Raw genomic sequence first — 25,059 nt, forward strand, 5'->3', positions numbered from 1 at the left:
TTCAGGGTTGGAATCCGGAGGGCGAGGATCCGTGCCCTTGTACCTAGCCACTTCATAGACAGATAAAACACTACATGCAGCCCTGGAGAATTGTGAACACCTCGGTGTTTGGACCTATTCTCTGCATGATTGTGCACGGCCTGGAAGAAGAGGTTTTACAAGTGTAATATATCATGATTTGTTTGCATATGTTACTATGTAAATAAATGACATAGTTGCATAGGTTGAATAGAGACACCGGTCCCTCAAGTTCAACTTTTCTCAATCCCACGTCTTTCATTGCTTGATTAATAATAACGCTCATTGGCATTCGTTATTATTAAGAGGACCTGACATGTTGTTGTGTTTTTTTATTTTTATTTTTTAAACCATGTTCCTCCCCTTATTCCCCACCGCCTCCAGATTCCAGCGCTGTAATTTATTTTTTTTACTGCCCCCCCCCCCCCCATGTCACGCTACAGTCCCCGCTCTGTTTTGAGTCTAATATGCTAATGGTAAGTACAGAGAGGAGGAGACCTCCACTTTCCTCAGTAGGTGTGTCCTCGTGCTTAGCTTTGACGCTGTCCAATCAGGGCGCACGTACTCAGTGATAAAGAAAACCTCTAGTAAATCTCGCAAAATCAGCAGGTGGTCTGCATGGCTGTGAGGCTATCCGCTCTGATTGGACAGCATCACAGCGATGTACGAGGCACGTCCTGAATGCAGCGTCGCATATAACATCCTGATGCTGCCCGCGTCAGTACGTCGCATGAGCTGCGTTATTGATTGAGGGGAACCCGCAGGGAAGAAGCGAAGAGCTGAGGTGAGTATACACATCCTTTTTTTTCTATTTACTTATTTTGATTGGAAGTTAGTTTGACCGGTGGGGGGAGGGGAAAGGTAGGAGGCCCAGCACGGGCCTTTACCTTGCTGCGCCACACAGAGTGAGATCTACGCCAGCTAGGAACAGCCGTCTATATCCACTATAATTTCCGCCAGATTTCCGGCGTAAATTATAATAAATTTGTCAGACTTCGGTGGCGAAAAAGTGGCGAGAGCAGCCTCTTTTTTTACACAAAAAAAAATGCTTAGATAGGTTGATAATTTCCCCTGGTCCTTTGTAAAGTCCTTGGAAGGAATAAATCATGTCCCAGGTCTTTGTATTGACCAAACATACACTAATAAGATCTTTTCTAGCCTTCCGATGTAAAAGCGACTTCCCATCCCATGTAACAATCTAGTTGCTGCTATTGAACCTTTTGCAGCTCTCCTCTATCCTTTTTACAATGTGGATCCAAAAACTGATCCCATATTAAAAATGTGGCCTAACAAGGGATTTATAGAGGGATTATATTACATTGGAATCACAGGTTTGTATCTATATATAGCTAGGAAAACCTAATAGTATGTATGAATGTTAACTTTTGCTTTCCGTCTGACATTTAGGGCTTATTCACACAGCCGATTTGCATCTTTGCGGTATCCGTTTACACGGATCCCTTATAGACTTGAGTCTATTGAAGGATCAGGGAAAACGGGGAAAAATAGCACATGTCCCCATCGAATATACCCATAGACGTGCATTAATTTTAATGCAGCCGTGTGACTGCTGTTCCGTGATCTCGCGAGATTTCGTATCCGTGGTTCCCCGCTTGTCTTTGTGAGTTTGTGTATGTGTGTGTTTTTTTTTTTTTTCTACGTTATATAATTTTTTGCTACTAGTTCTATTTTTTCTTTTTCAACTCTCTGATTAACCCTTTATGGAACATAGGCCGCATTTAAATATATAATATTTTTTATATAGTGGAGATAAAAAACAAAAAAGACCATCTTATAATTGATTCAGGTTTCTGCCAAACAACCGTTTCCAAGTATCACAGTGGTAAGGCCTCACGCACATGACTGTATCTGTAATTCATACCACACGGATCTTGAATATGGAACCCATATGTGTAAAATCAGAGGCACACAGGTTTTTTTTTCCTCCTGCATTTTATGAGAATACATCCCGTTTCAGTGGTGGTTTTGCGACAATTTGCGCTGACTTTATTATTTATTTTTTTATAAAAAGTTCTTGGAAATCTTCCTAGAACTGTTCGTATTGCATACCACATGTCAAAAACGTGATCGTATTTTTTTTACATATAATTTTCAGTGTCCCAGGTTTCCAAATTGTAGTCTGAGGCAAAGCTGCACCAAAAACGTGACAGACAGGGCATGCTTTCGTGTTTAAAAAAAAACCCCAAAAAACTGCATCAAATCCTTGCATTGTTCTCAGATGCCGTTAGTCAGTGATTTAATAGCATATCATCCATTACAATATAACATTGGTTACTGTGTGACTGCGGACTCTTCCATGGTGATCTAGGTTCAGTTCAGTTGGGGCAGCGCATGACTGTGTTTCAAAGATCTCCAAAGAGAATATCAGTCATGGTCTGCACTTGGCATAACACAGTAAGTTTTACCTGGTCAACTACCTAAAATAGAATTTCTACAGCTTCACAGCACCCTCCATAATAGTGCTAGCTGCACAATAACCCCATAACCGTGTCAGCCACACAGTGCCCTCCATAACTATGCCAGCCACACAGTACACCGTTCGTATTTACCTGACCCTGCTCCCATATGGCAAGTTGCTCCTTGCCACTCCTCTTCTCTCTTACATAAGGCTACTTTAACACGACAGTGAAAAACGGCCGTGTGACACACAGCCATTTTCAGAACAATGAAGTTCTATGGGTGTATTCACATGGCCGTTTTTTTAACGGCCAGTAAATATTGGCTGTCAAAAAATAGGACATGTCCTATTTTTGGCTGTTTTCACGGCCAGGCGGTTCCCAGAGAAGTCAATGGATCCGTTTTTACCGGCCGTTTTTCAAGAAACCATCCTTGAAACGGCAGTTAAAAACTGATCCTGGCCGAGGACTCCCCGTACACAGCGCTACTTTGAGCGCTGAGCCCGGGGAAGCCCTTGACATTGCTGTCCATATAAGGACTGTGAAGTCAGGGCTTTCAACAATGGAATCCCCTGCCAGAGCATCGCAAGATCTCTGTCCGGGAACTCCAGTCTTGTAGATAGCACCCCCCTGCCTGAAGATCGCACCCCCCTATCCATCATAGATAGCGCCACTGTAGGAGCGGAATCCCCAGCGGCCGTGACTTCACAGGGTTACTCCTGGAGCGTAATCCCTGGCCTGCTTTGGCAGGGGACTCTGCTCCAAGAGAAGCCCCTGGCGTCACTATCCATATATGGACAGTAACATCAAGGAGTTACAACAGGAGCGGAATGGCAGGGGATTCCGCTCTCCTGACGTCACTGCTATCTACAGGGGAGGGTTCTATCTACAGAACGGGGTGCTATTTGGGGGGGGGGGGGGTGGCGCTATCTACTGTGGGCACTGTGGCACTATGTGGGCACTGGCGCTTTATATGTGGGCACTGTGGCACTACAGTGGGCACTGGTACTATGTGGGTACTGGCCCTATATGGACATTCTCTACAGTGGGCGCTGTGGCACTATCTACAGGGAAATTGCAGCACTATCTACATGGGCATTGTGATGTTTTCAGGGGGTTGGGACAAAAAACAAACTGATAAATTAAATACAACTTTTTTATTTATTTTTTTATGACAAATGGCCATTAAAAACGGACAGACGGACTGGAAATGGATGAAAATTTAGAGACACACATGCAGAAAGGCCATGAAACACTGACTGTTCCGTTTTTAATGGCCATTTTTTTTTCAGTCGTCTGAAAGAGACACCTGTGAGCAGCCATTAGAGGGCGCTCACATGGATCTTCCAAATGATTAGTGCTTGGAATAGAGAATGGAGCTGCCATCTAAAGACTATATTTTACTGCATCAGAAGGATACCGCTGTCTTTTAAACCTTCTAAACCATCAGGACACTAAGAAGTGGAGGCTGTACAGAACGGAATTGCGGGCGGCAGGTGGCGCACCCCTGCCTTATCCTTGATGTTTAGCCACTTGCATGTTACATGTTCTGCCTTAGTGCTTTGGATCAATACTAGGATCGTACCCTATGTGGTTACGTCTTCTTATCTGATGTGTGCACGGATGTAACAACACTGCGTAAATATTTGCATGTATTTCCAAAACCAGAGGTTCAGATAATAATTCCACTGTGATGTGTGTGTTTTGCAGGATGCCAGTCTTATGGATTATCAGCACCATTCAAGAGATTATGGTTCACCTCTAGCCCACAGTTCGGTTCTTATGCCACAGAGGAGGCGGCCATCACTGCTATCAAAATTTCAGCCTGGGAATGAAAGGTACGATTTTTTTCTGTCAGTGTTCTCTGCACACCATAAATTGTTTTGTGTTTTGGTCTTTTTATTCGGTTTTGCAAGCCAAGGATATGTTTTTTATATAGTGTTATCTTTGCTCGTTGAAAATGGAAGACCATATAAATGTTTATCTTACAAAGTACACATGAAGGTGGGGGGGGGGTGGGGGGGAATTTATAAATGAATTAGTACGTTTAAGGCTTCCTATTCCTAAAATGGAAGGCTCTCTAGACGTACCACATATTGGCAGAGGACTGGAGTTCAAGCAGATCAATGGAGAATGCAGAAAAGTCGGGAGGGGTACCACAGAGGTCAGTATGGTGCCCTATTCTGTTTTAATATATTTCTATAATGATCCTATAGAGGGATTGTACAGCATCAGGAAAGTAACAGAAAGGAAGCCCGTATTCTATTACAAATGCAACTGGCAAAGTTGAAAGCTTGGGCAGAGAAGTGGCAAATGGGGGTTAACACTGATAAATGTGACGTTATGCACTTGGGAAGGGAAAGCACATGTCACTATTTCATACTAAATGCAAAACAAGGGGCAAAACTGAGTTCTGTAATGCGGTAACGTGACCGCACCGTCTGTGAATTTTTAACTTCTTTTAGACATTCCATGGTTCTGCTCAGCATGCACTTCTACCTGAGCGTACCCGCCCCCACCTCCTCTTGCTGCATCCTGGACCCCGTCTCCTCTCACTGTAAATAGTGCCTATATAGTGCCACCGTGCTCGTGTAGATAGTGCCACACCCCCATAAAGATAACACCACCCCCCAGTAGGTAGCTGTAGGGAGCCCCATATACAGGGGGGCTAGTGCTATCTACAGGGGCGGTGCTAACTACATGGGCACGATCTACAGGGGACCTTGGCGCTATCTACATGGGCACTGTGTGTGGCTTTAGCTACATGGGCACTGTGGCACTATCATTGTGGGTACTGGCACTAGGGGCGGCTAAGGGGGCATACTGTATGGGGCAGCTATGGGTCCTTATATTGTATGGGGGCATCTGCATGGGCATTATACTGTATGGGGCAGCTTTGGGACTCTATACTGTATGGGGCAGCTATGGGACATTATACAGTATGGGGCAGCTGTGTGGGCATTATACTCTATGGGGGCATCTGTATAGGTGTTACACTGTATGGGGACATTTGTGTGGACATTATATCGTATGGGGACATTTGTGTGGGCATTATACTGTATGGGGGCATTATACTGTATGAGGGCAGCTAAAGGGAATTATACTGTGGGAGGCACTGTGGGGCATTATACTGTATAGAGCAGCTTGGGGGCATTATACTGTATAGAGCAGCTTGGGGGCATTATACTATATGGGGGCAGATATGCGGGCATTATACTGTATGGGGCAGCTATGGGGGCATTATACTGTATGGGGGCATCTAATGGGGCATTAGACTGCATGGGTGCAGCTAGAGGGCATTATACTGTGTGGGGGGTTCTATGCGGCCATTATACTGTGGGTTGACACTATGGGAGCTTGATACTGTGTTGGCTGAACCAGGTGTGCATGGGCGGGGATTGGACATTGCCATGCTACGCGCGCCACATCGGTTGTCCCTCTTTGCGATACTTGAAAGTTGGGAGGTATGGAGACAGAGAGCGACTTACATACATTTATGGTAAATGATGTAAAAAAAACAACTTTATTACCATTGTGTGGAGTAGTGTTTGGTGTTTGCTTCACTGTAATACAGGATCTATTGGCACAGATCCAGCAGCATTTGAGGAAGACGTGCTTGTAACGTGGATTTATTGATGATACACTGTAGGCAGACTAACAACCAATCAACTTCTTTATTAAACAGCAGCGTCTAAGTTTCGACAAAGCGGTCCATAACAGATGTCGGGAACTCTACCTCCGCGGGAGTTCCCACCATGCCCATTTGCGTAAAAAAGTAATCTGTGCACACACAGGTCCCGCCTTCTATAGTGCTGCCATGGGTCACAGAGACGCCACTCTCTACCACACGGCTTATCCCGATGTCCTTATTTACCTATGTCATCGGGTTGCACCAGATTCCTTTGTGGAGGACGCCCTCCTACCCCTGCTAAACTTACGCGGGTCGTTGCGGAGGCACCGCTACCTTTCGCGCACGGACACCCTTGGCGGTACTCTGGCTACAGTACGAGTACCTTAGGCACAATTATTTAAGGGGATATTGTAAAGTAAGTGGATAGTCCAAAGTCCATGCAAATCAGTCCATTGAATAAGAGGATTACCGCCCCTTTAAGACCGCTTTGCTCTGGCTATAACATAAACATACCTTGCTTGTAACTTGTATATTTATAATCAGGAAATATTACTTCAAAGGTGACTGTTCACTCAAATTACCACAAGGAGTGGAGGGATGACCAGACTTCACTTGATAATTATATTCTGGATATAATTTATTCAGACCTTATTCTCAGGCCCCTCTGACTTGATGACACTTTGTGGTGTTAGATTCCTAGACACTAGACCATACACTCTAATGTCCGTTTCTTTCTACCTATTGTCACTCTAATTCCCCCCACTGTCATTACCTCAGACTTTCCCGCCTTTTTCTTACTCCAAATCTTCTCTCTCTCTCTAACCTCTTTCTATCCAGTTGCTGTACCAATCACCTTGACCAGTGCAGTCACCTGATCTGTGCACTAATGCAGGGCTCAATGGGAACCCCCTTAGTGCAGGGCTTCTGTGTTTCCTTAGTTGCTTGGGAAACACATCCTCACCCCCGCCCACTGGGAAGACATAGCAAAACAGGAGGCTACAAACAACCAAGACAGACTCTGGGGAACACCCACAAGAGGGTGAGAGAGCAAAACACGCAAATATTTATAATATCTGATGGGTGACCAGGAAACACCCCACATGCTGACTGGTTTGCGTGTACCAAGATGTCTCCCATAGGTGGAGTGGACAGACTTACATCTGTCAGGTTGTGAAAGGGGGTGGGGAGGGAGATGGGTGCCTGTACTTAGAGCAGGGAAAGATGGAGACACAGAAGAGCATAATAATTAGTAGTGGTTGTTTGTGATATTGTGCAGGGAGGGATCTGGGTGCCTTTAAACCCTTCCCGCAAATGGGCGCTACTGTACGTCCTTTTTAGCGGGTCATTCCCACAAATGGGCGTACTGTAACGCCCTGAGGATGAAGCGGGCACAGGAGCTGTGTGCGCTTCATCTTCAGCGGGTGTCGGCTGTAATATACAGCTGACATCCCGCTGCAACGGCGGCGATCACAGTTCTCTCCGATCGCTGCCGTTTAACCCCTCAAATGCCACTGTCGATAGCGACATTTACGTGATTGACACAGAGGGAGGGGGCTCCCTCTGTACCCCGTTGGCCCCCCGTGGGGTGCTAATGGTTGCAAGGGCTACCAGGAAGCGTAATAGGCTCAACTCTCCGTTGTAAAATGACAGTTACAATACACTGCACTACACAAGTACATACAGAAGTAGTGCAGTGTATTGTACAGGGGATCAGAAGATCAGATCTTCATGTCCCCTAGTAAGTGTAAACTAAAAAATGAAAAAAAAAGGTTTTCAATAAATAAATAAAAGTTTTACGTAATAAAAACAATAATAGTCTTGTTTCCCTGATCAAGTCCTTTATAATTAGAAAAAAAATGGGGAAAAAAAGACAAAAACTAGAAATAATAGGTATCGCCGCGTTCGTATCGGCCTGACCTATAAAAATATCATATTATTTATCCCGCACGGTGAACACCGTAAAAAAAATACAATAAAAAACAATGGCAGAATTTCCTTTTTTGGTCACGTTGTTTAAAGAAAAATGGAATAAAAAGTGATCAAAAAGTCGCACCTACCCAAACATGGTACCAATAAAAACAACAGTTTGTCACGCAAAATACAAGCCCTCACACGGCTCCGTCGACAAAAAAATAAAGAAGTTATGGCTCTCAGGACATGGTGACACTAAAACATTTTATTTAGAAAAAAGTGTTTTTATTGTGTAAAAGTAGTAAAACCTATAAAAACTATAAATTTGGTATTGCCATAATCGTATCGAACCGCAGAATAAAGTAAACATGTTGTTTATACTGCACAGAGAACGCCGTTAAAAATGTATAAAAAAAAGCGAGGGAATTTCTGTTTTTTGGTCTCCTCACCTCAGAAAAAATTTAATAAATACTGATAAAATTATCGCATACCCCAAAATACTAATAAAAACGACAGCTCGTCCCATGAAAATCAAGCACTCACACAGCTCGTCAACGGAAAAATAAAAAGTTATGACTCTTGGAACGCAATAATGGAAAACGACGGCCCAGACTAATTTATATGTGCAGTTCTTCACCTAAAACGCCACGTCATCATTTGCAGCCCTCACTGATAGTTTCCGCTGCATTAACGGGGTCTATGACATTAAAGAGGCTCTGTCACCACATTATAAGTGCCCTGTCTCCTACATAAGGAGATGGGCGCTATAATTTCGGTGACCGTAATGCTTTTTATTTAAAAAAACAATCTATTTTTACCACTTTATTAACGATTGTAGATTTATGCTAATGAGTTGCTTAATGCCCAAGTGGGAGTGTTTTTACTTTAGACCAAGTGGGCGTTGTACAGAGAGTGTATGACGCTGACCAATCAGCATCATGCACTCTCCATTCATTTACACAGCGCATAGGGATCCTGCTAGATCCTTATGTGCTGTCTTATACTTACACATTAACAATACTGAAGTGTTTATACAGTGTATAGACATTCCACGGGATGTCTATTCACAATCTCTGCACTTCATTACTGTTTCTATGGTAGTTACAGCAGAGGAAGCGTGATCTCGCGAGATTACGCAGTAAATGACAGGTTACAACGAGATTATGCTTCCTCTGCTGTAACTACCATAGAAACAGTAACGAAGTGCAGAGATTGTGAATAGACATCCCGTGCAAATGTGTACATACCCTGATGTACTCCGCCCAGCTAACACATACCCTGATGTACTCGGCCCAGTTTACATATACCCCGATGTACTCCGCCCAGCTAACACATACCCTGATGTACTCCGCCCAGTTTACATATACCCTGATGTACTCCGCCCAGCTTACATATACCCTGATGTACTCGGCCCAGCTTACATATACCCTGATGTACTCGGCCCAGCTTACATATACCCTGATGTACTCCGCCCAGCTTACATATACCCTGATGTACTCGGCCCAGCTTACATATACCCTGATGTACTCGGCCCAGCTTACATATACCCTGATGTACTCCGCCCAGCTTACATATACCCTGATGTACTCCGCACAGCTTACATATACCCTGATGTACTCCGCACAGCTTACATATACCCTGATGTACTCCGCACAGTTTACATATACCCTGATGTACTCCGCACAGCTTTCATATACCCTGATGCACTCTGCTCAGCTAACATATACCCTGATGCACTCATCCCAGCTTACATATACCCTGATGTACTCGGCCCAGCTTACATATACCCTGATGTACTCGGCCCAGCTAACATATACCCTGATGTACTCGGTCCAGCTAACATATACCCTGATGTACTCCGCACAGCTTACATATACCCTGATGTACTCCACACCGCTTACATATACCCTGATGTACTCCGCACAGCTTACATATACCCTACTCCGCACAGATTACATATACCTTGATGCACTCCGCACAGTTTACATTTACCCTGATGTACTCCGCCCAGTTTACATATACCCTGATGTACTCCGCCCAGTTTACATATACCCTGATGTACTCCGCACAGCTTACATATACCCTGATGCACTCCGCACAGTTTACATATACCCTGATGCACTCCGCACAGTTTACATATACCCTGATGCACTCCGCACAGTTTACATTTACCCTGATGTACACCGCCCAGGTTACATATGCCCCCACATTATAAACTGAAACACCAGTAAAACACTAAACAAAACTACTACCAAGCAAAATCTGCGCTCCAAAAGCCAAATGACGGTCATTCTGAGCCTGGCAGTGTGCCCAAACAGCAGTTTGACCACATATGGGGTATTACTGTATTCTGGAGAACCGCTTAACAATTTTTGGGGTGTGTGTCTCCAGTGGCACAAGCTGGGCACAACATATTGGTCACTGAAATGGCATATCAGTGAAAAATGGCAATTTTCAATCTGCAACATCCACTGTGCACTAATTTCTGCAAAACCTTTGGGGTCAAAATGCTCACTACACGTCTAGATGAATTCCTTGAGGGGTGTAGTCCCCAAATGGGGTCACTTCTCGGGGGTTTTCACTGTGCTGGTACCTCAATGCAATGCAACATGGCGCCAAAAACAAATTTTGTAAAATATCCACTCCAAAAACGAAATTGCGCTTTTTTCCTTGCCGTGTGTACAAATATGCCATTTGCAACCACATATGGGGTAATTCCCTTCTCAGGAGACATTTTGTAACACATTTTGGGCTGTCTTCTCCTGTAGTCCTTGTGGAAATGAAAAATTATGAGCTAACTCTACAGGTTATTGGAAAAAATATATATTTTCATTTTCACGGCCCAATTCTAATAAAATCTATAAAACACCTAAGGGATCAAAATGCTAACTACACCTCTAATTTAATTATTTGAGGGGCATAGTTTCCAAAATGTGATCACACCTGGGGAATTTCTACTGTACTGGTACTTCAGGGGCTCTGCAAATGCAACATGACCCCCAGAAACCAATTCAGCAAAATATGAGCTGCAAAATCCAAATGGTGCTCCTTCCCTTCTGAGCTCTGCCGTGGGTCCAAACAGCAGTTTATTACCGCATATGGGGTATTGCCGTAATCAGGAGAAATTGTTTTACAAATGTTGGAGTGCTTTTTCTCCTTTATTCCTTGTAAAAATTAGAAAATTCGACGTTTTTCCAGAAAAAAAGTAGATTAATTTGAATAAAAAAGTAGATTCATTCGAATAAATTTAGCGAAAAACCTGTGGGGTCAAAATGCTAACTATACCCCTAGATAAATTCCCTGAGGGGTGTAGTTTCAAAAATGGGGTCACTTTTGGGGGTTTCCACTGTTTTGGCACCACAAGACCTTTTCAAACCTGACATGGTGCCTAAAATATATTCTCAAAAAAGGAGGCCCCAAAATCCTGTAGGTGCGCCTTTTCTTCTGAGGCCTGTGCTTCAATCCATTAACAAACTAGGGCCACATGTAGGATATTCCTAAAAACTGCAGAATCTGGGCAATAAATATTGAGATGTGTTTCTCGGGTAAAACCTTCTGTGTTACAGAAAAAAATGTATTACAAAATGAATTTTTTTTAAAAAATGTAATTTTTAAATTTCACCTCTACTTTGCTTCAATTCCTGTAAAACGCCTAAAGGGTTGAAACACTTTCTAAATGCTGTTTTGAAATATTTGAGGGGTGCAGTTTTCAAAATGGGTTGTTTTATGGGGGTTTCTAATATATAAGGCCCTCAAAATCACTTCACAACTGAACTCGTCCCTGAAAAAAAAGCCTTTTGAGATTTTCTTAAAAATGTGAGAAATTGCTGCTAACGTGCTAGCCTTAGCATTGTAACGTGCTAGAAAAATAAAAGGATGTTCAAAAAATTATGCAAACATAAAGTAGACATATGGGAAATGTTAATTAGTCACTATTTTGTGTGGTATTACGATCTGTTTTACAAGCAGATACATTTAAAATTAGAAAAATCATAATTTCTTAAAATTTTCTCAATTTTGGGGTATTTCACAAATAAGCTATGAATTTATCAACCATATTTTTTCACGAACATAAAGTACATTATGTCACAAGAAAACAATCTCATAATCGATTGAATAGGTAAAAGCATTCCGAAGTTATTACCACATAAAGTGACACGTCAGATTTGAAAAAATGGGTCTGGTCCTGAAGGCCAAAATTAGTTTGGTCCTGAAGGAGTTAATTAGAGCAGGGGCGGACCATGTGAAAGTAGAGGGGCGTGGCAGTATGTAAAGAGCTGGCCGGGATGCTGTGGAGGGAGTAAGGAGGACGAGACGGTTTGCTGTCTTCTAAGCTACAGCAATGGATCATGGGTATGGTGGGTTACAAGAGAGGAAACAGCCAGGACCAGAAGCAAGGGATGTAGACTAACAGAACAGCAATGATGGTTTAGATCAAACAGAAACTGGTTAGAAGGTATGTAGGGGGTATTAGGCAAGGCAAACCAAGGCTGAGGGACACTTTTTAGAAAAATATTTCTTCCTGGCCAACTCTTTTAACTGTTCCAACCAGTGTCATGCAGCTGCTGTCAAGGCAAGATCATGGGCTGCATCAAAAGGGGCATAGATGCACATGACGAGAACATAGTTTTACCACTTTATAAATCTCTAGTAAGACCGTATCAGGAATAATGTGTACAGTTTTGGGCACAAGTGTAAAGGCAGGCAATTAAAGTAATAAATGGAATGGGCGGACTACAGTACCCAGAAAGATTATCAAAATTGGGGTTATTTAGTTTAGAAAGAAGACAGCTGAGAGGTTACCTGATAGCTTTTGATATATTTATACATAGTTAAAGAGGCCCTATCTCCTATATAAGGAGATGGGCGCTATAATGTACAGTAGGTGACAGTAATGCTTTTTATTTAAAAAAACAACAATCTGTTTTCACCACTTGATTAGCGATTTTCGATTTATGCAAATGAGTTGCTTACTGTCCAAGTGGGCATGTTTTTACTTTAGACCAAGTGGGCGTTGTACAGAGGAGTGTATGACGCTGACCAATCACCGTCATGCACTCCTCTCCATTCATTTAGTCAGCGCATAGGGATCCTTTTAGATCGCTATGTGCTGTCTTTGTCTAAACACTTCAGTGTCGTTAATGTGTTAGTAAGTGAATAGACATTCCACGGGATGTCTATTCACAATCTCTGCACTTCGTTACTGTTCCTGTGGTAGTTACAGCGGAGGAACTGTAATCTCGTGAGATTACGCTGTAGATGACAGGTTACAACGAGATTACGCTTCCTCTGTCTGGTAGTTACAGCAGAGTAACGAAGTGCAGAGAGTCTAAATACTTCAGTATTGTTAATGTGTTAGTATAAGACAGCACATACTGATCTAAAAGGATCCCTATGCGCTGCCTAAATGAATTTAGAGTAGTGCATGACGCTGATTGGTCAGCGTCATACACTCCTCTGTACAACGCACACTTGGTCTAAAGTAAAAACACGCCCACTTGGGCATTAAGCAACTCATTAGCATAAATCTAAAATCACTAATAAAGTGGTGAAAACAGATTGTTTTTTTTTTTTAAATAAAAAGCACTGCTGTCACATACATTATAGTGCCCATCTCCTTATGTAGGAGATAGGGCACTTATAATGTGGTGACAGAGCCTCTTTAATGCAGAGATCATCCTCATGTTCTATTTACACCCAGGACTAGGGATGCACTGGTTCGATACTGTTATTTCATGTATTTCGATACTTAGCTGCGCAGCCGCACAGCTCAGTATTGTAACACATGAATGTATGAGAGTGGAGCTGCAGCTGTGTGATACAGCCATTGCCGCGCTCCGGAGTCCTGATAACAAGTGCGTGCCGTCAGGATGAGGTGATGCGGCCGGCTTTGCACTGAAAACGGAACATGCCGGCAAATTGCAAAACACCCCCCTGTTCTGTCTCCAGTGCCTGAACAGCCGCTCATTAGTGCAGCGTCGACCGCATCACCTCATTCTGACCGCGCGCGCACTTCCTGTCAGGAGCGGGGCAATGGCAGTATTACACAGCCGCAGCCCTACTCCATAACGGCAGAGAATAGAGAAACCTCTCCTCTCCGCTGCTATTCCCGTGAATGCTGCGATCACAGCTGACTGCAGCATTCAGGGGAAAATGAGAAGGGGTATGCCCCTTGGATCGCGTCACAGGGAATTCTTGTGACGCGATTGAGGGCCATACCATATATGGGCAGACAGTCCAGGGTCCATTGAAGGACCCCCGGGCTGTCCTACCATATTTCCTGTTGTTAGGGCATACTTAGGTATGTCCTAACAACTGCCTGTGTACGATCAGTACTATCTGGCCTTTGGGGTGTGCAACCTGTGCCATGACACAGGGCGCATCATTCCTGCAGGTGGAAGGGGGCGCTGCGCCGGCTCCCTTCCTCTGCTTGTATTTTGGAACCGCCCGGGCGACTCAGCACCTGCCTTTATGCCTGGGCACTCCTTTTCTATTATGACGCCCAGCGATGCACTGAGACACATGACGTGTCACTTGACAATTGTGTCACAGTGGAGCGCCGGGCCAGTATGGAGAAGGACCCGGACGAGCGGTGAGTACGATAAACCACCGCTCGTTTGTCGGGTCTCTAGGCTGCCTGCAAGGCATAAGGCAGATATATATATATATATATATATATATTTATTTGCACGGTGGGGCGCATAGGGGGCCATTATATAACATAAGGAGGCTGTATACCATGATGAGTGGGCAGGGCATAATTATATACTGTACGGTGTGATAATGGGGGCATAAGGTGTCTGGCATTATATTGTGTGGGATGGCATAAGTGGGTATTATATTTTATAGGGGTGCTAAAGGGGACATTATACTGTATTTGGGCACTTGGGGGATATTATACTGTGTGTGGGCACTAAAAGGGGCATTATACTGTGCGTAGGCCACTAAGGGAACATATTACTGTGTAGGGGCACTACAGGGGGCAATATGTGTGTGGCACTTAGGAGGCATTACATTGTGTCCTTTAAAGGAGTTATAATATATTATGTTATTATACAGTATGGGGCAGCTCTGGGGGCATTATACAGTATGGGGGGCACTAAAGGGGCATTATATTGTGTGGGGGTAATATACTGTGTGGGGTCGCTTAGGGGAATTTATACTGTGTGGGGGGGCACTAAAGGGAGCATTATACTGTGTGGGGCCACTATATAAAGGGCATTATGCTATGTGGGGGTGCTAAAAAGGGCATTATACAGTTTTTTTATGGGGCTTTTTTTTAGGGTGGGGCACTGAAAGAAAATTTCGCACAGGTCGCCATCTATCCTAAGGTCGGCCCTGCTGCCAGTGATATGGTTTTGACCCTAATACCAAGTTCTAGTAAATCGATGACATCCTTTATTCGTTACTTCTATTGTACAACTTGAAAAGCGATTTGAATTGCACAACATATACACGGTGCAAATAAAATCGCATGAGCTGCCTCTGGCTGAGATCATGCATGCCTCTGCCTCTTACTCTATGCATTAATATTATACCTAAGAGAGAGAATGTGGATGACTATATATTTCAGTATTGTACATTTCATTCTAATTATTAGGCTAGAGCTAAACACATAATTTTGTTGGGCAACACATTCATCAGCAATTTTCTTGCATGTGACTTTCCACTCCATGTCTTTCTCATTGATGTGGATGCCAGGTTGTATAAGATATTCGTATGAACTGCATCTGTTGCAAGCCAGTTGCAAATTAAAATGAACGTATAATAAGAAATGATATATATTATTTAAAACTTTTTTTATTCTAAACAGATTTTTTTTTAAAAAGGATGTTACATAGTTAGTACAGCTGAAAAAAAAAGACACATGTCCATCAAGTTCAACCAAGGGACGGGAAAAGGGAAGGGAACAAAAGGGAAGGGAACATAAGAGCTAATATTTTTTCGTTCTAGGAAATGATCTAAGCCTTTTTTTAAAGCCATCTACTGTCCCTACTGTGACCAGCTCCTGCGGTAGGCTATTCCATAGATTCACCGTTCTCACAGTAAAGAAGGCTTGTCGCCTCTGCAGGTTGAACCTTTTTTTCTCCCGACGGAGGGAGTGTCCCCTTGTTTTTTGATGGGGTTTTACATGGAACAGGATTTCACCATATTTTTTGTATGTGCCATTAATATATTTATATAAGTTAATCATGTCCCCCCTTAGTCGTCTTCTTTTCGAGGCTAAATAGGTTTAGTTCTTTTAATCTTTCCTCATAACTTAGATTCTCCATGCCCCTTATTAGCTTTGTTGCTCTTCTTTGTATTTTTTCCAACTCCAGGGCATCCTTTCTATGAACTGGAGCCCAGAACTGGACTGCATATTCTAGATGAGGCCTCACTAATGCTTTGTAAGTGGTAATATTACAGCCCTGTCCCGCAAGTCCATGCCTATTTTAATACACGACAATATCCTGCTGGCCTTTGAAGCAGCTGATTGACACTGCATGCTGTTATTTAGTTTATGATTTACAAGTACACCCAGATCCTTCTCAACAAGTGACTCCCCAGTGTAGCTCCCCCTAGGACATATGATGCCTGTAGGTTGTTCGTACCCAGGTGCATAACTTTACATTTATCTACATTAAACTTAATTTTTGCCAACTGGATGCCCAAACACTTAGTTTGTTTAAATCCGCTTGCAATTAACAAACCTCTTCCATAGACTGAACTATATTACATAGCTTGGTGTCATCTGCAAAAATAGAAATAGTGCTATTAATCCCATCCTCTATATCATTAATAAATAAGTTGAATAATAGTGGTCCCAGCACTGAACCCTGGGGTACACCACTTATAACTGGGGACCATTCAGAGTAGGAATCATTGACCACAACCCTCTGGATACGGTCCTTGAGCCAATTCTCAATCCAATTACAAACTATATTTTCTAAGCCTATAGTCCTTAATTTACCCATTAGACGTCTATGAGGGAAAGTGTCAAATGCCTTTGCAAAGTCCAAAAATACTATATCCACAGCGGCCCCTCTGTCTAGGCTTCTGCTCACCTCTTCATAAAAACAAATCAAGTTGGTTTGACAACTTCTGTCCTTCGTAAAACCATGCTGGCTGTCACTTATAATACTATTTTTTGTCACATAATCCTGTATATAGTGCCTCAATAGCCCATCAAACATTTTACCCACGATGGATGTTAACCTTACTGGTCTATAATTACCCGGGGAAGACCTAGAGCCCTTTTTGAAAATAAGCACCACATTTGCCCTGCGCCAGTCCCTTGGCACTATACAAGTCACTAGAAAATCTCTGAATATTATGAAAAGGGGGACAGAAATAACTGAACTAAGCTCCTTAAGAATTCTAGGGTGTAACCCATCTGGTCCTGGGGCCTTGTGCACATTTATTTAATTTAGCTTGGACCATATCTACTCTCATCCAATTCAGTATATCAACTGATATATTAACAGCCCTGGCACCGGCTACATCAGCTACTCTTTCTTCAGTTGTATATACAGAGCTAAAGAACCCATTTAGTAACTCTGCCTTCTCTTGATCCCCTGTGACCAACTCCCCATTACCACTATCTAGGGGTCCTACATGTTCAGACCTTGGCTTTTTTTGCATTTATATACTTGAAGAATTTTTTGGGATTTGTTTTACTATCCTTGGCCACCTGCCTTTCCTTTTGTATTTTTGCTAATTTTATTACATTTTTACAGATTTTATTACGCTCTTTATAATTTAAAAAGGCTACAGCTGTACCCTCAGATTTTTATTTTTTTTAAATGCCATTTTTTTGTCATGTATTGCCCTTTTTACAGAAGGTGTAAGCCATGTGGGATTTAATTCTAGTCGTTTATATTTGTTACCTATAGGAATAAATTGTGCACTATAATTACCCAAAGTAGATTTGAAAATCTCCCATTTATCATTTGTACCATTATTTGACATTAGTTCTTCCCAGTCTATATCCTGAATTGCAGCCTTCATCCTGGGGAAATTGGCCTTCTTAAAATTAAGTGTTTTTGCCCTCCCAGCCTGTGTTTGTTTTTTACAGTATATGTAAAATGTAACTATATTGTGATCACTGTTACCGAGGTTTTCACGAACATTGACGTTCCCAACAAGATCTGCATTATTAGAAATGACCAGATCCAACAGAGCTTCACCTCTAGTCGGGTCTTCCACAAACTGGCCCATAAAATTTTCCTGCAACAGGTTGAGGAAATTTCTCCCCTTTGCAGTTGAAGCCGAACCATGACACCAATTAATATCCCGGTAATTAAAATCTCCCATTATCACTACAGTACCCGCCTGTGCAGCCCGCTCCATCTGTTTATATAGCTGACATTCCATCTCCTCCGTTATATTGGGGGGGGGGGGTCTATATATTACAACAAAAGTAATTTTTCAGTGTTTACCTCCCTTTCTAGTTCCACCCACAAGGTTTCAACCTCCTCACAGTCTTCACCCTCTATTGTCTCTTTCACACTCGCCTTCATATCACTTCTCACATACAGACATACACCACCACCTTTCCTATTTGTCCTGTCTTTCCGAAAAAATGTGAAACCCTGTAGATTTACAGCCAAGTCATGTGAAGAGTCCGGCCATGTTTCAGCAACACCAACTATATCTATATGTTCCTCCAGTACCAAGGCCTCCAGCTCTCACATTTTGTTTGCTAGACTTCTGGCATTTGTGAACATACACTTTAACTTTCCGTTCAGTTTTTCGCTTTCAGTATCAGAAATGTGATTACTTTGCATTATTTGGGGATTTTTATTTTCACTGCTGTTTTGTAACAAAAGGATTTCCTTATCCTGTTGTCTAGTCCTCTCCCCACAGTCTGTTTCCACCAATGTAGTCTGACCTCTTTCTAACCTGACTACCCCTTTATTTTCTACATTGACTTCCCTCCTCAGCCCTAGTTTAAATACTCCACCACCCCAGCTAGAATTCTCTCCCATATTGCAGCTTTTCATACTGGCCACTGGAGCAGACACAATAGGCTGACACTTCCTGTTTTTTGTAGCTCACTTGTCAGCTTTGCTTTGTAGACTGAGACAAGGTCAGCAGAGGATGGGGCATTTAATGACCACTCTATTGTACCGCTGGAGGCCTCGATAAGGCAAAGTCGTAACACTTATACACTGTGTATTCATCCCTAGCCACTTTTCCTCTAGCAGAAGAGGCTGTGCTCCATCATTACCTGGAGACTATAATAGTCTATTGACATTTCTTTGTCAGTTATTCTACACACCGCTATACTATCTATACAGACCATACAGAAAAGAAGTGTGTGCCTCCAATATGGCTGTCCGCAGGAAAATATAAAATAAATCGCTAAAAACATAAAAATAAATCTCCCCATTGGATTTGATTTTTTTTTAAGACTGGTGCTTTATGAAACTCCATTATTAGGAGGCAGACGCCTCTTAATAAATGTGTTGCATCTTTCGACTGGCCACAAAAAAAATAATCTAAACTCACCTCACCGCTCTGACCCCCTCCTCTTGATCCCGTCAGGCTCTCAATCTCTCAATGCAGCCTGCAGTTCATACAAGGTTATACGCAATGCAACATATATATTATAATATAAATGAACATTTATATTTAATAAATCCTGTTATTGTCTGATGAAAAGGAGGGGTAGTCTGGGGAGGGGCGGGGGTGCAAGGTATGGGGCTCGGCAGGGGCCTCTACCTTGCTGTACCCCACATAGGAACTGACGTAGATTTCCACAATAATTTTACGCTAAAATCTATCGAGCCCAGCCCCTTTTTTAAAAGTGGGAGGATGGCGTAAAATGTTCCAAAGTCGCAATTTTCAACGCAATTTGCTGCTATTGGGCCTTTTGTGACTTTTTATGTGAGAAAAGTGACGTAGAAAGGTTAATAAATTCCCTTTTAATCTTTATAAGATTAATAAAACAAGGGGCACTAGTATATCTTTACTTCGTAAGACAAAGCCTTACCATTAACCAATATATAGATACCACTATGTTTTGGATATGCCACCTCGGAGCATTTTAGACTGCTGTATACATTACCTCCAGACACGGTCGTTTCTTATCAGTCTAGAGCACTTGTGGCCACAATGTGATAAAGATTGAGTGTGCTTCATGGCAGACAAAGAGCCATAGTCTGAGGTATTTCACTCACTACAAGGGTAAATAACAGAAGGGCCACACAAGGATAACTTTATTTTTGTGGAAATTCTTGCTATCAAGTTTAATTTGAAGTGCACAGCTCGTACCCAGAGTCAGTTGGATTACGTTGCATTCCAGGCCTTGCTTGGTCTGCTTTGGCAAGACTGAGCATGAAGCGGGTGTGAATTCCTGTAGCACAGCGCTGCCTCCAGCTATGTGTATGTGGTACTTAGCAACTCTTCTTTCAGACCCTAAACATGTCTTCTAATTTTATTGTTCGTTCTTTCTAGAACATTTTATTTGAGAATCCACATTGCCTGTAAATTGTAAACGTTGGATCAGTGGTTTTTGTGCAGCAATGGGTCTGTACAGCAGAAATGCATTGTAGCCCTATATCTGACCCACTACCTCGCCATGAATGTGGGAATACATTAACATATGTTTATGGGAAGGTCTATGAGCCTTTTTTTTGTAAGACTTAACCTAAATCCAAGTAGAATGCTCCTCAGCTTAAGGCTATGTTCACATGGAGTATTTTGGGGGAGGAATATCTGCCTCAAAGTTCCAAACGGAATTTTGAGGCAGATATTCCTCCCCCAAAATACTCAGTGTGAACAGCAATTATCGCGCCGTTTTTCTCCCGCGGTCATTGAGCGCCGCGGGCATAAAACAGCGAGATATACGCTTTCTCTTGCCTCCCATTGAAGTCAATGGGAGGTCGGAGGCGGAAGCGCCCGAAGATAGGGCATGTCGCTTTTTTCCCGCGAGGCAGTTTTACTGCTCGCGGGAAAAAGACGCCGACGCCTCCCATTGAAATCAATGGGAGGCGTTCTCGGGCCGTTTCTGCCGAGTTTTGCGACGCGGTTTCCGCGTCAAAAAACTCGGCAAAAGACCCCGTGTGAACATAGCCTTACAGTGACTTTGATTTTAGTAGCTCTTAGTTTTACCTATTTATATACAAAGCCGCCTCAAAAAAATTGCTGGTCACCCTTGGAAACAGTAGTTTAGCTCCACTTGGCAGACACTTATAGTGTGCGCACAACTAGAAGAAGGCAAAAAAAGCCTTGTGTATAAGGCTTCGTTGACCTCTGCGCCGGGACTCCGTTCATGGGTTCCGTCTGAGCTTTCCGTCAGGGGAACCCATGAATGGAATCCAAGCTGAAAGAAGCGCAAACCATAGGCTTCCGTTTGCATCACCATTGATTTCAATGGTGACAGATCCGGTGCAAATGGTTTCCGTTTGTCACCGTTGTGTAAGGGTTCCGTCGTTTTGAAAGAATGAATAGCGCAGTTGTCTACGGTATTGATTCCGTCAAAATGACAGAATCTTTGCACAACGGTGACAAACGGAAACCATTTGCACCAGATCAGACACCATTGAAATCAATGGTTTCCAAACAGAAACCTATGGTTTCCGCTTCTTTCAGTTTGGAGTCTGTTCATGGGTTCCCCTGACAGAAAGCTCTGATGGAAACCGTGAACGGAGTCCCAACGAGGATGTGAACGAAGCCTAAGAGAGATCTGAATATTTAAGAAAATATTATATTGACTTTATTTAATTTTTCACACCCAGTTTTTTTTATTGACACTTTCTTACTGTACTGGGGCTGCCATGTTTTATTACATCTTTGTATGTGTCTCTTAAAGACACATACACAGATGGAATACGGCAGCTACAGGGCATAGGACACAATGAACGGGAGCCATTCATTGCTTCTGCTATCTGGCACTGTACTGCTCAGACACCGTTCAGAGTCACACAGCAGAGAAACTGGTTTGTAGGGAGATAGCAGGCGCCATTATGAAGACCGGCTGCACTGCAGGTAAGGTGTGTGTGTCTCTGTCTTTCCCTCTCTCTCTCTCACAGACCCCCGCTCTCGTGACACCCGGCGGGGCCCCCCCCCCTGTTGCTAGATGTATTGTCAGTGTGGACTGTGTACGGACTGTGATCAGGTGAGGAGGTGAGGTATCTGTCATCAGGAGGTCGGGGAGGAGACTGTCAGAAGCAGATGGTTATTCCTATCACAGAGTGGTGTGACAGTCTTCTCTACTGCGGAGGAGACTGTCAGCCAGATTGTATGGGGACGATGGAGGAGACTGTCCGCAGGATTGTATGGGGACGCTGGAGGAGACTGTCAGCAGTATTGGGTGGTGATGCTGGAGGAAACTCTCAACAAGATTGTATGGTGATGCGTCCCCACCCAATCTTGCTGACAGTCTCCTCCAGCATCACCACCCAATCTTGCTGACAGTGATGCTGGAGGAGACTATCAGCAAGATTGTATGGTGATGCTGGAGGAGACTGTCAGCAGGATGGAGGGATAAAGAAATTTAGCAGGAGAGGCATGTAAAATGCGCAAAAAAAACAACTTGTCAAATACACGCCGTGTGAACCTGTCAACTGAAAAGTCCTTCACTTCACTTTTATCATTCTAAGGGTATGTTCACACTGTGTTTTCAGCTGTTTTTCGGGCCGTAAACGTCCCGAAAAACAGCTGAAAAATTGGAAGCAGAATGCCTCCAAACATCTGCCCATTCTTTTCCGACGGGGCGTTTTTTTACGTGGCCATTTTCCCAAAACGGGATGTAAAAAGACGCCCGCCAAAAAGAAGTGCATATCACTTCTTGGGACGTTTTTGGAGCCGGTTTTCATTGACTCTATAGAAAAACAGCTCCAAAAACGGCAGTAAAAAAACGAGCGTTTGATTAAAAAATGGGTGAAAATCAGGAGCTGTTTTCCCTTTGTTTAGTAAGCGCGTGAACATACCTGGCCTCGTGCACACTTCCGACACCGTTTATACGGCCGTTTTTGACAGATCCGTGTGCCCGGTTTAGCGGCCGTGTGCACTCTGTGTTTCCGAGCGCCGAGCATGGTACTGTCCAGGCTGCTGAAAGAGTTAATGGGCTGCACTGATCGGCGGTAACTCTTTCAGCGCTCTGGACAGTACCATGCTCGGCGCTCGGAAAATACAAATTTAATGTAATAAAAAAAAAAAATAATAAGTTCATACTTGCTTTCCTCCTGTCCGGCCTCCAGCGATGACGTTTCATCCATGTCGCCGCTGCAGCCAATCACAGGCTGTAGTGGCGGTCACGCACGTCAGGATGACGTCAGAAGGCCGGCCTCCAGGGATGACGCTTCATCCCACGTGACCGCCTCTGCAGCCAATCACAGGCTGCAGTGGCCTCTGCAGCCAATCACAGGCTGCCGCGTCAGAAAGGAAGGTGGGACTCGTCACCAAGACAACGACCGGGTACGTGTGAACTGCTTTTTTATTTTATTTTTAATCAGCAGCCTCTTTTCTCTATCAGTGATTGATAGAGACAAGTGGCTGCCGATTAGTGTAATATTTCTGTAATGTATTTCTGCCTGCCCGGCCATTGCTAGGCAACGGCTCCGTCACACACGGGCGGCACACGGATGCCTTCCGTGTGCCTTCAGTTTTTTTGACGGCCCCATTGACTTGCATGGGCCTCACGGTCACGGAATCTCGGTCCAAAGTAGGACATGCTCTACTTTGGATCGGAACGGAGCAACGGGACCGTAAAAAAAACTGAAGTGTTCATGGCCCCATTGAAATCAATGGGTCAGGGTGCTAGCCGTCAGAAAAACGGATAGCACCCTGAAGAAAAACACTGAAGTGGGCATGGGGCCTTAGCCTTTTGGTGTGTCCTATAGCTTCTGCCAGCTGCATTTGTACAATCACACCCAAAATGGCAGCCGGACACGGCTTAGCAATTTGAAGACACTTTTTCCTGGCTTGTAGGAGGGAGGGGGTGAGATTCCCTCCCACATTTACGGCAGCTGTGAGTCAGGTTGCTTTGCCTTATTCACCTTGTTGTAATTCTGGGAAGTGCTCCCTCTGGTGGTCAACATAGGAAAACATGTCAAATTATTATTTAATTTTTAATACTTTCGACCATGTGGAAAAAAAAAAAAAATACAGCAAAAAACGTAAAAAACATAATAGAAATAAGTAACTTACTTAAAAAAAGAAATTAAAAAAAAAAGGTTTAATTCGCGACACATTCCCTTTAAAGAGAACCTTTCACCTCCCCATACATGTGCAGCATGTAATGGGGAGGGCTGCACAAACCCTGGGGCATTTTACATTTTTTTTCTACCTCCCTTCGTTATTTAGATATTGGTGCCATTATATTTGGCGCCCGATATTTAAATAACCCCCTGAACAGTCAACTGGGCGTGTTACTATGGCTGTGACACTGTCCAATCAGATATGGACCGTGCCACAGCATGAGAGAGTGTGCGATTGCAGTCTTTTCATCCGAACAGAAAGAGGGCGTGTCACTGCTACGGAGAGAGCTGTGTAGAGGAGAGCGCGCATGCGCGCTCTCCTCTCTTCAGCTCTTGTGAGAAATCAGACTTGTATTTTCTGCCGAACTGGCAAGGGGGCGTGTCTCTGCTAAGGACAGTCTAAGCATTCCCCAGCTCTTACACTGTCCGTAGCAGTGACACGCCCCCATGCCTGTACGGCAGACAATACAAGACTGATCTCTCGCAAGAGCTGGAGATGAGCTCTCCAGCTCACACTGTCCGTAGCAGTGACACGCCCCCTGCCTGTTAGGATGAAAAGACTGCAATCGCACACCCTCTCATGCTGTGGCACTGTCCATATCTGATTGGACAGTGTCACAGCCATAGTAACACGCCCCCTTGACCGTACACGCCCCGTTGACTCAGCGGGTTTTTTAAATATCGGGCGCCAAATATAACGGCACCGATATCTAAATAACGGAGGTAGGTAGAAAAAAAATGTAAAGTGCCCCAGGGTTTGTGCAGCCTTCCCCATTACATGCTGCACTCAGCTGCACATGTATGGGGAGGTGAAAGGTTCTCTTTAAATCTGATCTGACTTGCAGGAAGACTCAAATGTTTGCTATGGGATATCACGCATGTGTCCTTCTTAAAA

The 25,059-nt window shown here is 43.5% G+C and overlaps 1 protein-coding gene across 17 annotated transcripts in view; it reads left to right on the forward strand.

The window, feature by feature from the left end:
- Positions 1-25,059, forward strand: part of NCOR2 (nuclear receptor corepressor 2) — a 429,457-nt gene that overhangs the window by 132,727 nt on the left and 271,671 nt on the right. For all 17 annotated transcript variants that reach the window (XM_075833601.1, XM_075833585.1, XM_075833675.1 and 14 more), the window contains one exon: positions 4,146-4,273. In XM_075833601.1, the coding sequence (XP_075689716.1) occupies positions 4,146-4,273 (128 nt within the window). The remainder of the gene's footprint in view (positions 1-4,145; positions 4,274-25,059) is intronic.

Source organism: Rhinoderma darwinii, chromosome 1, assembly GCF_050947455.1.
Source record: "Rhinoderma darwinii isolate aRhiDar2 chromosome 1, aRhiDar2.hap1, whole genome shotgun sequence".
NCBI lineage: Eukaryota > Metazoa > Chordata > Amphibia > Anura > Rhinodermatidae > Rhinoderma > Rhinoderma darwinii.